The sequence below is a fragment of the Dioscorea cayenensis genome, chromosome 5 (assembly GCF_009730915.1).
Source record: "Dioscorea cayenensis subsp. rotundata cultivar TDr96_F1 chromosome 5, TDr96_F1_v2_PseudoChromosome.rev07_lg8_w22 25.fasta, whole genome shotgun sequence".
In the NCBI taxonomy this organism is placed as follows: domain Eukaryota; kingdom Viridiplantae; phylum Streptophyta; class Magnoliopsida; order Dioscoreales; family Dioscoreaceae; genus Dioscorea; species Dioscorea cayenensis.
This window is the reverse complement of record NC_052475.1, coordinates 1,277,761-1,290,613: the sequence shown is the minus strand read 5'-3', so window position 1 is coordinate 1,290,613 and position 12,853 is coordinate 1,277,761. Positions and strand designations below refer to the sequence as shown.

At 37.3% G+C, this 12,853-nt stretch overlaps 4 protein-coding genes across 7 annotated transcripts; 1 reads left to right on the top strand and 3 right to left on the bottom strand.

The window, feature by feature from the left end:
- Positions 1 to 79: 79 nt before the first annotated feature.
- Positions 80 to 1,683, bottom strand: LOC120260414 (U-box domain-containing protein 26-like). Its single transcript, XM_039267890.1, has one exon. The coding sequence runs from the start codon at positions 1,353 to 1,355 to the stop codon at positions 162 to 164; it is 1,194 nt and encodes a 397-aa protein (XP_039123824.1). The 5' UTR covers positions 1,356 to 1,683; the 3' UTR covers positions 80 to 161.
- Positions 1,684 to 1,784: 101 nt separating this feature from the next.
- LOC120260415 (chaperone protein dnaJ 10) lies at positions 1,785 to 4,647 on the top strand. 2 transcript variants are annotated; one of them, XM_039267891.1, is made up of 10 exons: positions 1,785 to 2,273; positions 2,673 to 2,732; positions 2,915 to 2,997; positions 3,085 to 3,238; positions 3,331 to 3,460; positions 3,544 to 3,702; positions 3,787 to 3,965; positions 4,131 to 4,211; positions 4,297 to 4,428; positions 4,506 to 4,647. In XM_039267891.1, the coding sequence occupies exons 1-10, from the start codon at positions 2,199 to 2,201 to the stop codon at positions 4,566 to 4,568; spliced, it is 1,116 nt and encodes a 371-aa protein (XP_039123825.1). In that variant the 5' UTR covers positions 1,785 to 2,198; the 3' UTR covers positions 4,569 to 4,647. The 2 variants fall into 2 exon arrangements, with proteins under 2 accessions (XP_039123825.1, XP_039123826.1); XM_039267892.1 differs by having other exon boundaries at positions 2,192 to 2,273; positions 2,915 to 3,001.
- Positions 4,648 to 4,730: 83 nt separating this feature from the next.
- On the bottom strand, positions 4,731 to 6,967 carry LOC120260413 (ACT domain-containing protein ACR3). The gene is made up of 7 exons (XM_039267889.1): positions 6,657 to 6,967; positions 6,504 to 6,549; positions 6,320 to 6,434; positions 6,165 to 6,232; positions 5,482 to 6,087; positions 5,293 to 5,397; positions 4,731 to 5,216 (listed from the first exon to the last, which is right to left on the bottom strand). Exons 1-7 carry the CDS (start codon positions 6,713 to 6,715, stop codon positions 4,893 to 4,895), a joined length of 1,323 nt encoding a protein of 440 aa, XP_039123823.1. The 5' UTR covers positions 6,716 to 6,967; the 3' UTR covers positions 4,731 to 4,892.
- Positions 6,968 to 7,188: 221 nt separating this feature from the next.
- Positions 7,189 to 10,271, bottom strand: LOC120260412 (2-oxoisovalerate dehydrogenase subunit alpha 2, mitochondrial-like). Of its 3 annotated transcripts, XR_005536402.1 has the most exons (11): positions 10,034 to 10,271; positions 9,482 to 9,619; positions 9,188 to 9,370; positions 8,921 to 9,078; positions 8,696 to 8,795; positions 8,505 to 8,616; positions 8,268 to 8,407; positions 8,001 to 8,186; positions 7,772 to 7,927; positions 7,353 to 7,688; positions 7,189 to 7,286 (listed from the first exon to the last, which is right to left on the bottom strand). XR_005536402.1 is itself a non-coding variant. In XM_039267888.1 (10 exons), exons 1-10 carry the CDS (start codon positions 10,247 to 10,249, stop codon positions 7,614 to 7,616), a joined length of 1,419 nt encoding a protein of 472 aa, XP_039123822.1. In that variant the 5' UTR covers positions 10,250 to 10,271; the 3' UTR covers positions 7,495 to 7,613. The 3 variants fall into 3 exon arrangements, 2 of the variants coding, with proteins under 2 accessions (XP_039123822.1, XP_039123821.1); XM_039267888.1 differs by lacking the exon at positions 7,189 to 7,286 and having other exon boundaries at positions 7,495 to 7,688; positions 8,921 to 9,033; XM_039267887.1 differs by lacking the exon at positions 7,189 to 7,286 and having other exon boundaries at positions 7,495 to 7,688; positions 10,058 to 10,271.
- Positions 10,272 to 12,853: the final 2,582 nt, after the last annotated feature.

Genomic DNA, 12,853 nt, shown 5'->3' with positions numbered 1-12,853 from the left:
ACTCATAATTTTGTCAATCATTGTTTCAACTTCATTTTTTGTTTTTGTCACTCAGTCAATAACATTGATAGAGAATTAAAAAAGTTGAATTAAATTGGAAAACTTATCACTGAATGTAAACTCTTATCTCTAATCCACTAATCAAGACTTCTGAAAACAGTTTACATGGAATGGTAGGAATGGCAAGTGCAGCTTAGTAGCTTCAGCAGAGCTCTGGCCTTGCTCTTGGCTTTGGCACTGCACTGGCTCTGAAGAAGGAGGAGAAGTTGCGTCAAAGCTCCGGCAATCACCGCCTCTGATCGTACCCGTGGAGATTCCCGGCAGAGTAGTAACAATGCACTCACTGCATGCTCACTCCCTTGATGATCTGATGATACTTTGAACAACATTTTAACGAGGATTTTAACTGCATTCCTGTTCTTTATCAGCATCTTCTTTCCTTCATCCATTGCTGACAAGATTTCAATTGCTGACAGTGCCTGGGTTGCATTTCGTCGTTTAGAACCCGATAGATATGCAACCAGATTGTCCGTGGCGCCTTCTTTGATAGCATTGCTGCGGTTAGCTTCTAAGGAACAAATGCCAGATAAAGCTCTCACTGCCGCCTCTGATGCCTGGGAATCGGCATCGGTTATCAGAGAAACAAGCACTTGGAGTACTTTTTGAGACTGGCCAATAACTGAACATAAATCTAATGTCACTGGAGATGAAGCAATCCTTTCAATGAGATAACATATGCTGGTCTTGACCCTCCCATTGCCTTGTTCCAAGAGATGTAACAGTGAAACCAAATTTTGATCCTTCTTCAAAATGTTCAAGAACTCCAAGTGAGAAGAAGAAGAAGAAGAAGAAGAAGAAGAAGGTGAAAGACTGAGAATGCAATCCAGAGCAACTTCAACAAGCTGAAAATCATCATTGAATTCATGAGATGCCTCCAAAATCAATTGCAGCAGCAAAGGAAAGAAACCCAGTTGGATAAGACAAACTTGTCCAGTGTCTGATTCCATTGATAAGATCCTCACTTTCTTCACACTTTCAAGCTTTACATTAAGGCTTGTATCTGAAGACTGGAGATTGAGCTTGAGAGTACCTAATGAGAAGTTGCAGCTCTTGTCATTGCTTGTTAGACAGTCAGTAAGCAACCATTGATCGATAAGATGCCGAAGAGTATGGTTTGGAACAAGAGTTGTATCCTGAAGCCTCTGCATTGTCACCGGACAAGTTAGATTGCCTCCGGCGAGCCACCGCTCGATACTCAGCCTGTCGTATGTCTGCCCGGTGCTCAGCGTCACCGGATCAGTTAACAAATCAAGACTAATCGGACATAAAAACAAGTGAGGGATGCTCATTGACATTTTCTCTGTTTTTTTTTGGGTGAATTCACATTCAAAGATCACAAAAAAAAAAATAGAAGATGATGAAAATATAAAAGAAAATTACAGAAGAGATAGGACAGTTTCTGCAGAAACATGCAATGGATCAGATAAACAGTGAGGTCTGTGTTGTGTCCTTATAAGAATTATTGTCACAATTGGACAAACAGAAATTCAGATCTCTCAAAGTCTATCAAGATTAGGCCAGTCAAAAGAAATAAAGTTAATTTAATGAAGTCACAAGACTTATGTGGTTGAGAAGAGAACAAAAGACTTTGAAATTTTTACCAAAAGAATCATGTTTGGGAGTAGCCTCGAGCCATTAACCTTTGTCAAAAACAGATAAATTACTGTTTATGGATTAAAGAATTGGCTATGTATCTAGACAGCAATTGTTTAATATTAATGGAAGAAAAGAAGAAAGTTGGGATTTTTCTTGTTAAAATCCATTAAAGTTTGGATTTTGGGTTGAGAATTTGATGAATGGAGACCATTGTTAGAGCTTGTAGTGATGACCTGCAAAGATAAAGGCGTTAATCACAAGCCCTAATCATCAAGACCTTGTGTTTTTTTTTCCTGCAAAGGTGGCGCCTTTGGGGGTCGGCGCCAGCCCAGAAACCCAGCACTTCGTCCCCTCATCGCCATTAAACAAAGAGAGAAGAGAAGCAGGAAAGGCCTGCCATATCTTTCTTCTTCTATCCCGGGATTTCTTTAATCTCGCTGCGGAACTGGAAAGAAGCTCATGTGGGCCTTGTGCGATTCCTCTAGTTCTTTATCGCAAGAGAAAGATGGGTTGTTGGAGAGGATTTGGGCTGTGAGTTGGAGATGGAGTACTATGAGGTTCTCGGTGTTGCATCGTCGGCGACGGAGGAGGAGATCCGCCGGGCTTACTATCTCAAGGTGTGATTCTGGGAAAAATTCAAATAAAAAATTCAAAAAAATCTTCTTTTTTCTTCTCCTCTTTCTATGATTGCATTGAAATTCTGCTTCTTTGGTTCATAGTGATTTCTAGAATGAGATTTGTGCGTATAACTCTTCAGTAATCCAATGAGAGAGAGAGAGAGAGAGAGAGAGAGAGAGAGAGAGAGAAAGGGGAAAAAAAAAGCTTTCTTTTTCTTCTCTTTCTGTGATTGTATTGTAATTTTGCTGGCTAGAATGCAGGGAGTTCAATAAATCTTGTTCTCTGAGCATTGTTTGTGTGTTCATCTTCAGCAATCCAATTAATTATTGATCTTTGTTATTTAATCTATAGAGCAATGAGTTCATTTTGGATTGTTTTTCATTATGTTGATGCTGCAGGCAAGATTGGTTCATCCTGATAAGAATCCAAATGATCCTCAAGCTGCTGAGAAATTCCAGGTGAGTGTTATTTACATTGTGAGATACATTTGATTCAGTACTTCATTTTTTTCAATATATATACTCGGTTTTTTTGGTTGTTTTTCATTGAAAAAATAATTTGGAAACTTCATATATGAGATCTGTGATAAATTCTTGATTGAAAACTTGTCTGAGTGATTGGTAAATGCATACTTTTCCAGGAACTTGGTGAAGCTTATCAAGTCTTGAGTGATCCTGTGCAAAGAAAGGCTTATGATGGAAATGGTAAATGCAGTATATCCAGGTAGGTAAGAATTCCTTTTATTTTTCGGGGTGCGAAAACATTGAGAAGCTTGCATACTAGAATTTTTATTTTTCTGCAACTTGTTAGGGATAATTTGTTGGATGCTACGGCCGTCTTTACAATTCTGTTCGGCAGTGAACAATTTGAGAATTATATAGGACACCTTGCAATGGCATCAATGGCTTCCTCTGAATTAATCAGTGAAAATGACAATCCTGAGAAACTTCAAGAGAGATTAAAGGTAAGTTAATATTGATGAAAAACTTCAACATTGAATTGAATCATCTTTACTTCTACTAATAATTTCAATATATATATATATATTTTATGAAGGCTGTTCAGAGGGAAAGAGAAGAAAAACTTGCTCAGTTGTTAAGAGACTTTCTTAACCAATATGTGCGCGGTGATAAAGAGGGATTCATACGGCATGCTGATACTGAAGCAAAGCGTCTTACTGCCACTGGTTTGCTTTCGCTTCGAATCCTCTGATTGTTTATTGGTTTGTTTAGTTTCTCAGAGATAAATGGAATTGTGATGCAATTACAGCTTTTGGAGTTGAAATTCTGCATACAATTGGGTACATTTATGCTAGACAAGCTGCAAAAGAATTGGGTAAGAAGGTGATGTATCTCGGAGTACCATTTTTGGCCGAGTGGGTGCGCAACAAGGGACATTTCTGGAAGTCACAAATCACGGCAGCAAAAGGTTTATATGTTTATCTTTTGCGAGATTATGACTACAGAACTCTTATTCCTGACGATTTAGCTAATTTTCTGAGAAGTGACCCAGGTGCTTTGCAGTTACTGAGATTACAAGAAGACCTCTGCCAGCAATTCAATGAAGATGGTTGCAGTACTGATAAAGATGCCGAACTGCATATGAAGATGAACCGGGACTTGATGATAAACTCATTATGGAAACTAAATGTAGTTGATATCGAAGTTACTCTTCTACATGTTTGCCAATTGGTAAGGGCCAGTTGACTTGCTTTCAGAAATGAAGATCATTTTCAAGTTACTCAAGTTTAACAGGAATTCAGCAAAAGATTACTGATATTATGTTTAAGTAAAAATAAACTGGAAATGGAGAGTTTTTTATTTAAGCTCGTAAACCATTGATGAATTGAAAAATAGGTATTGCATGAAAATGATGTCAAGAAGGATGAACTCAAGGCCAGGGCTCTCGCTCTTAAAATTCTCGGCAAAACTTTTCAGGTATGACATCTGCATAATCGTACTGACATTAATGTACTTTGCTAATACACGGTTACGGATTTCATTTGACACCAATTTTATGCAGAGGGAAAAGCAAGAATCACAAGCTGAGGTGCCGAGGAAAAATTTATCAGAAGATGATGGTGACAGTTCAGATGATAGCTCTGTCGAGGAAATACCAAGAATGGTCACATATCGGACTCCTTTCATCACTCAGGCATGCTTATATTTCGTTTCTGTCATTTCCTTCTCATGAATAATTTCTGATTATTTGAACCTGCTCTTCATGTTCAGGGGATCGGCAGGCTCTTTCGATGTCTTTGCAATCCGGCATACGATGTGGACGATGAGCCCTGAACACCACAACAAATAATGGCTCCGAACGAAGACTTATTTCATTTGTTATCAACTCAAAATAAGAGATGTATGGAAACTGATATCTGTGTCCCAAGTGAATTCATTTCTCAAGATTTGTAGTAAAACCTTCCTTGTTCCATCAGTAAAATCATATTCAAAATAAATTCTTGAAAAGTCACACTCAAAATGAATTTATATATACAATTTTCATATTTACATACACTCGACTAAAAGATCAAGATTAACTTCCAAGGAAGTTACTTATGTCACTGCAGTATATTCATGCAAGAGAAGAAAATACAAAGCAGGGTTCTGTTTACAGAACTAAGTCAGGAATCTCTCAAGCAAACTCCCAAAAGTGAAGCTGATCTTTGCCCATCCACTGGGTTCGCGAGCCTTCGTGGCGGTGGCAGACACATTCTTCACATTGAGCATCACCTTCTGCCCAATCTCCCGTCGAAGAGCCTCAACAGTTTTCATGTCCACAGGGTTGCCAGATGCATCTCTGACATAGAACACATTCAGCGCCTGTTCTCCCACGGTCGTGACATCAGCTCTTGTGACCGATAGACCATGTTCTCGGAGAACCCGCGTCACATCCGAGAGCAAACCAACTCTGTCTTTACCGCAAAGTTCCAGACTCAAACCCTGCAAGAAACTCAATGGTGAGTCATCCCAGAAGTTATAGAACGAACAAAACATCGAGAACAGTCACAAAACAAACTTCAGAAACTCTTCTCAGAATTGCTGCTTCGAGACACTTGACAACTTTCTCTTTGTCATCATCTGAATCAAGAATGCAACCATCCTTCTGCCTGACATATAACTCCTGCAAAATCACAAAGTTCTCGCCATCCAATTTGCAAACTATATACAAGTGTTTGATTTGATTAAATCATATAGAGTTTTATACCTGCATAGCATAAGGACCATCAGAAGAAGCAGAAGCATGAAACACAACAAATTGCATGTCTGTAAGTGTGCAAACAATATCGAACAACAACTTAGGCCTGTCTTTACACTTGACATTCACCACAGAGTATCCTTTGTCCTCACAAAGATCAACAGAAATCACAGGCCTGAGCTCATCCATGACACCTCCATGGCTCTCATAATCTCTGTCTGCAAACATTAACTGGTGCAGACGACGATCCACATGAGTAGAACCGATAGAAATATTAGTGCAAGCCTCTCTGCCACCATGCAAAGGTCCTCTTAAAACATGCTTGAGCTGTTCTTTCATCAGTGAAAGCCGGCTTGCATCATCGACAGCAGACATTGTGATTTCATCGTTAACATAGACGACACAAGCTACGTGAGTGTTGTGTGTCCAGACTTCAGCTGCAATTACATTGCAACGCAGACTTGTAAGAACCGCAAAGATTTCAGAAAGCAGTCCCGGGCGGTCTGTGCCGATGAGCTCAATGGCTGTATGATCACCAGCCAAGTGCATTCCTACAGACTTTCCTGGTAGAGTATCGCCTTTGGTGCCGAAATCTCTGTTCTCTGGACCTAAAGCCTGAAATCCATAAACAAGTAATGCCAGTGATAAATATAACGAAGAGCATGTATTGAAGGCAATGTCAATGATCATGCCTTCTCGATGTATTGAATCGTCTTTGGGTCGGTGAGTTTCCGTCCCTGCTGATCGGTCACATGGAAAACTGCACAAATATACACTCACTAGTCATCTTCTCATGCGAAACCTTTAAATGAAACTGTGAATCTACGACAATGGATTGCTTAATCACCATCCATGAACCATCTCCCATCTGATGAAATGTAAGCCTTGGAGATGAACAAGTCTAGATCACTCAGTACTTGCACAACCTCCAACAGTATCCCTGGTTTGTTCATGCTATCCACCTGATCAGAAACAAATTCATTCTCAGAAAAACAAATGAAGAAGAATGAAGGCTAAAGAAAAGATGTTACCTTGACTAGTGTACAATCACTGCAGCTTGTATTATCAATACAAACCCTGCAAGAATTGAATGTCAGAAATGTTAATATATATATATATATATATATATATATATGTATATATATACATTACTGAATTTTCCAAACTAAAAACATGATTCAAACCTTGGAGGATTGATGAACTGGTTGAGATGCTCATAGTCGGGATCAAAATACGGCTTCATAAGGATAGATACAGCTTCAGAAAAAAATTCAAATATCTGCTGTCTGTGATATGAACCAATGGCACCACCTTAAGAAGTCATTCTTCAGAGGATGGTGCCTGCACTGTGAATACTTAGTGCTGCAACTATTTTAAGTGAATTGAAGATAAACAAGTGAAAAAGGAACTCCAAAAATGCTGGCTTGTGTAGGTCCACGATTAAAGTAAACCACCATTGATATTCTCTATCAAGTAGCAGAGCAAGTTTGTGGTGTGGGGCTCTAAGATGTGTCAATTTATAAATATACTACTCCCTAAGCATGAAAGAACCACTAATGGAATCAAAACTCCACGTCATGGTGACAATGCATGAGAATAATTCAGTGCAAAGTGAGAAGAGGAAAGTTTTTTAAGGTTAATAAAGGCATCTGAGAACAGGGAAAAGATGTAAACCCATGGCTGAGATCAAGTGTGGATACATTCAACGCCATCTTAGATTCTCCTCCATTCCACCACCAGTCATAAAAATATCTCCAAGTGCTGCATATCTTGCATCATATCCTTTTGATAGGATAGGTGAAGGAGATTCATTCCTTTCAATGTCCAAAGATTAGTACTCTTAACTATCACTATGAATTCAAAGTCAAAGAGATGCTCACCTCCTTTCTTGTTTCAAGCTCCTCTCTTGAGATAAGCTTAAACAGAGAGACCGAAAACTACAGCATTTGTGTGTGTGTGCGCATTCAGAAATCTCCTCCTTTTATCATTTCAATGCAGCAGTGGAGGGACCATTAAAGCTCATTTGGATTTTTTTTTTACCGGTATATTTTGGCACATGAAGTAGGCCGGTTGTTGCAGTGGAGTTCGCAAGTGGCAACACCTTCCCTTTTTTAACTTGAGTGGAAGTGAGTGACAACCAACTAAGCTTGTAAAGAGAGATATAACATTGTTGGATGCTGCCGGGCCCCTTTAAGCTGCTTTTTTCTGAACAGTGACTAACAATAACAGACCCAGAATCATTTATTAATAGTAATAAATGTTTAATTATTCGATACAGAAGTTTGTCTTAGACGGGTACATCAATCGGATAATCTCCAGGGTGTTTCCGGATTGTCTCCCTGAGTGACTTCTCTTGTTCGCAAAGATTCAATGGAACTTGATCATACACATCTGTGAACAGTTCAAAGAGTGGTGGTTTCTCTGTTTGTTCGGCAACCTGAATTGCCTGCAGTAACTGCAGAATAGACAGTAGTGTTTAAAAATGATATTGAGTGAGTGTGCATTCTTTGTTGGTCATCAAATATTACCTCCTTCCTCACATTGCTTCTCAGATTCAGTTCAACTTCATTGCTCCACCATCCATTCCCTTCTACCCATTTCCTGAATCTAGAGACTGGATCTCGTGCTGTTCTCCAATGCTCAATTTCATCCATCGGTCGGTACTTGGTGGAGTCATCGGAAGTTGAGTGGTGGCCAACTCTGTATGTAAGTGCCTGGACAGTTCAATGAATTTAATTGTTTTATGCTTAACACTGAGAGAGTATAAATAAATATAAATATGAAGAATACTGCACCTCTACTAATACAGGGCGACATTCGCTTATTGCCATTTCACGAGCAGCACAAACTGCATTGTAAACAGCAAGACCATCATTGCCGTCTATGCGAATACTACGAATACCATAAGCTTGACCTCGGATAACCGCACCGTCACCTGTCAATCAAAGAATGATAAAAGAATATTCTTACTAATCCATGTGAAGAACGTTATAAAGGGACAGCTGAAATAGGATCATATGATTGATCAGTACTTCGAAATTGTTCTGTTGTGGGAGTACTGATTGCCCAACCATTGTTGCGACAGAAGAAGATAACAGGAACCTCCATAACAGCAGCAAAATTTAAGGCGGCATGGAAGTCTCCCTTACACATTACATATATTTCTCAGAAAAAATGGGCAAGCATAAAAAATGTCCAGTGATTAACGGGCAGCATAATATACCTCACTTGTCCCACCATCACCAAAATACACGACTGCACAAGCATTTTTCTTATCCATTTTGAGTGCAAAGGCAACTCCAACGGCATGCGGTAACTGTGTCCTGAAAAAATGTTTAGATGTAAGAAGAATGTTGAAGATACATCATCGAATCCTTTCATTCAGAGAATAAAAATAATGTCTTCATCGAATCCTTTCATTCAGAGAATAAAAATAATGTCCGCTTACGCTATAGTTGATGAAACCGTGAAGTAATTGAGCCTGCTACATCCATAATGAACAGGCATCTGCCGGCCTTTGCCAGAATCATACTTGGTTCCAAAATTATGGTGTGCAAACTCCTGCAGAGTGAAACCACGCCATAAGAGAACACCCGGTTCTCTGTACTAAATTGGTTCCAATTTGTCCAGTTACAAAAGTTTATCAAAACATGACGAAAAACAACGGTCAAATAAAGCATCAATGAATAAAAGCCAGACCAAATACAACTCTAACCTGTGGAATCACAATATCATCAATGGTTAGTGCAGCCGCTGAGGCGATGTTGATAGCCTCCTCTCCAATTGTGGTAAGATAAAAAGAAATTCTTCCTTGTCTCTGAGCTTCATAGAAGATGGTGTCCATAGTTTGTAGAGTCACCATGTCACGATACATTTTCAGAGCAACTTCCTTTCTCACCTAATGAAAACAATACATGATTCAACAATGCCTTTTTCATAAAAGATATACACATGAGTACGCTTAAAAATGCTCAAGTTCAAAAAGCAAAAACTCAAGAAGAACTTGTACTTGTTGTGAACTGCTGTTAGAGATTATTCGTCCATAATCATCAAGAACACGATAACAGCTGATCCTTTCTGGCGATGATTCTGACAAAAATCTCATCTCAGAACTGAAATTAACTTTTCCTCCAGGGAAATCCAGAACCTGCAAAGTAACATTGACATGCAGAACCTTCTAGTTCCATGACATTCTTTGAATTCTAAGAAAATTTCAAAGAGATATCTTAAAAATTAGCCAAATATCACGCAATATTTTTTTTCAGAAGAAAAAAAATAGGATTTTTGTAACTTTGCCCATGATTTAGCATAACAGCATCAAGAACATAGTGCCGCTAATTCAGTGTTTTTTATCAACTCACAACCCAAAAGCTCACTCCTTTCAATGATTTCATTGCATCATCAAATCAAAAATACTTTTCATGAAAAATAGGCAAAAGTTTTCATACCCTAAATTCCCTAATCCAATCAAACAAGTAAAATTCACAGCATAATCAAAATCAAGACCAAAACTTTCTCCATTGGAGCAAAATTAAAAATCAATAGAGAGCAAGATGAAAACCTGGACATTGGAATCACCGCACACCTGAGAAAGACTCTCCCCAGCTTTGTTTGATCCGAGACATCGCCGAATCAAGAGAAAAGGCATCAACGAACCAGAAAAGCAAAATGAATGACTGCCTACTGGGGAATTTGCAGCCATGGACGACGCCCGAGAGCTCCATTGGGATTGAGAAATCCCCAAAGATTCCAACTTTCTCCAAAGACGATGAGACATTCTTGATTCTTCACACCATGAATCATCTCAATTGGATTTTTCACAAAAGAAAAAATTATTAATTTATTAATTAATCTAAAAATAGAAAGAGTGATTTGACGTTTATGCCCAATGATAATGTCACCACGTCAGCGGATCATGATCGAAGCAACGCTTGTGCGGGTCCCACACCCACCCACATAAATATATATATTTTTAATAGATGTTATAAAATATAAATTTATTGAAAAACAAAAATAATATAGACCAAAGAAAAAGCTATAGAAAACCACAAAAAAACAATAAAAAAACAAAATACAAAAAAATACAAAATAAATTCACAGAGGTGGAGGAAAAACATAAAAATACACCAAAAACAAAAAAAAAATGCAAAGATGGCTGTTAGTCAAATATCTGAAGTTTTATTCAACAAATTATGGATGTATTTGGTACAGAGATCAAAAGTTCCACAAAGTCGAGGCTCCTTTTGATCATCAGTAGTGACTCCTCAAGTGTAATTTTTCGAAAATCAGTAACTTCACAGGTTTTTATAGTTTCGTAAATTATTAAAATTAATATTTTTACAACATTGGCTCTATTATAAAAGGTGTCTTGTGAAATTTTTAAATGCCCTGATTTCAAATCTTACCGGATCGTAATAGTGATAATGAGCTCCCGGTTGTAGATTTGGGCTTACAATCTAGATTTCGTTTTGCCATAGGAAGACACACAAGCTAGATGATAAATTCTCGCATATTTCCATCCCGACTAGCTACGCTTGTCTATCATATTTGTATAAAAAAAAAAATTGAGCATTTATTGGTATTGGATTCCATGTGGATTATGTTTGGGCCAAGCTATAATGAACCTTTTGATTGATTGGACTAAGGTGAATTGGGCTTAAAATCAAATTATTAAGTTTGACATTGTAAACCATAAGGCAAGTTAGTAATGATACATACACTTTGCCATTAATTCTTAATTACATGATTAGTTTGGCATAATAGAGACAGGTTGGGTCACTAATCACACTTAACACCACCTTAATCCACATCAGCTTCATGATTAATGGACGGTCGTGTCATTCTCACACCAAAAGGACTCTGTGTTAGGCCAAATCCATTTAAACTTTGCAATCATGACTCCACCTAACCAGACCCAAAAGGTCCCTTTTATTGATCCAAATTCAAGCACCCAAACTCTGATTGGTTTGAAGGTGAGATTGAGCCTAACTTTTTTCCATTAACATTTGTTTAATCCTTGATTTGGAGACATAACACCCTTGTTTATGGGAAAAGATGAAGTTTAGTGGTGACATGAAGAGTAGTTAATCAAGGAAAGATAAAGTTCATGAATGTTTAATGGGGTTAAACTTGTTTCCTCATTGAGCTTCAATGAATTATTGGCAATCACATCCAATGAAAAAAAGCCTTCATCATAGTCTTTTCATTCAACTTGTCCTACAAGTTGTTGTGAGTGCTCCATTCATACATTATTTTATGCTTATGTTTCTTGTTTGTGTATGTGTGTGACTAGATATATATTTATATATCTCTATATATGTGTGTGTGTAAATTTGTAACTGATTAAATAATCTTGAAAATAATTAATAAAATAGTTTCATTTATAACAAAGATGAATTGGAAATCTACCATATCTCCTATGCACCTCCGGAAATGAGAGTTAGTATTTTTCTCCTTAATTATATATTATTTTTCATTCATATTTTTTAAAATAAAAAAAAATAAAAAATCCTATAGTATATCTCTACTCTCTTGTACATTTTGATTAATAGGTGTAAAAGATTTATAATATATATATATATATATATATATATATATATATATTATCAACAAGGAAATTCATATATCACTTTTTCATGTGTCAATTCATGGAAATTTGTCAATTTTATTGGAATAAGATTCGACACCAATTTCATAACCTTCAATGATGTAGTTAATCATTTTTTGTGCCACTTGGTAGATCATAACTCAATCAACGGTTTCCAAATTATGTTTTAATTCGACTGATGGTATAAAGTCAGATTCTATTTTTGTTAGACATAACTATGTTATTTTGGCTCTTTCACCTAATCAAATCTCCAATGATCCTCTCTCTTCATCCTCGTCATCTTTCTTTTTCGTCCTTTCTATTCACATCGCTAATTATATTAAAGGTTCTTAACAATCTTTATCCAATAATTTGCATCTAGCACAATCATCTCTGTACCTAAACCAACTCAATTATTATTTTTTTTCTAATTCTCTTCTCAAAGAATTTATAATTCAATTACAAGATTATACACATAATTTCAAAAAAAAAAATTCTTAAAAAAACTTTTAAAATAATAAGTGAAGGTTGATTTGGTGATTGGGTCCAAATTAAGGTGGCAATCAAATTAGCCAAAACATGACTTGGTGGGACCAATTAGCATGCATGGCATAACTTGATCTCTTTAAGCAACCTCCACTCACTCCCTCTTCCCATTTCAGTGCCCCAAAGGCCCCACTCTTCACCCCTTTCTCACGCGTGCATTAATCCACGTATAAGTTTATAAACGTCATTCTTACATAATCATGACATCATCATCATCTTCTTCTTCTTCTCATGATCTCATCATCAATC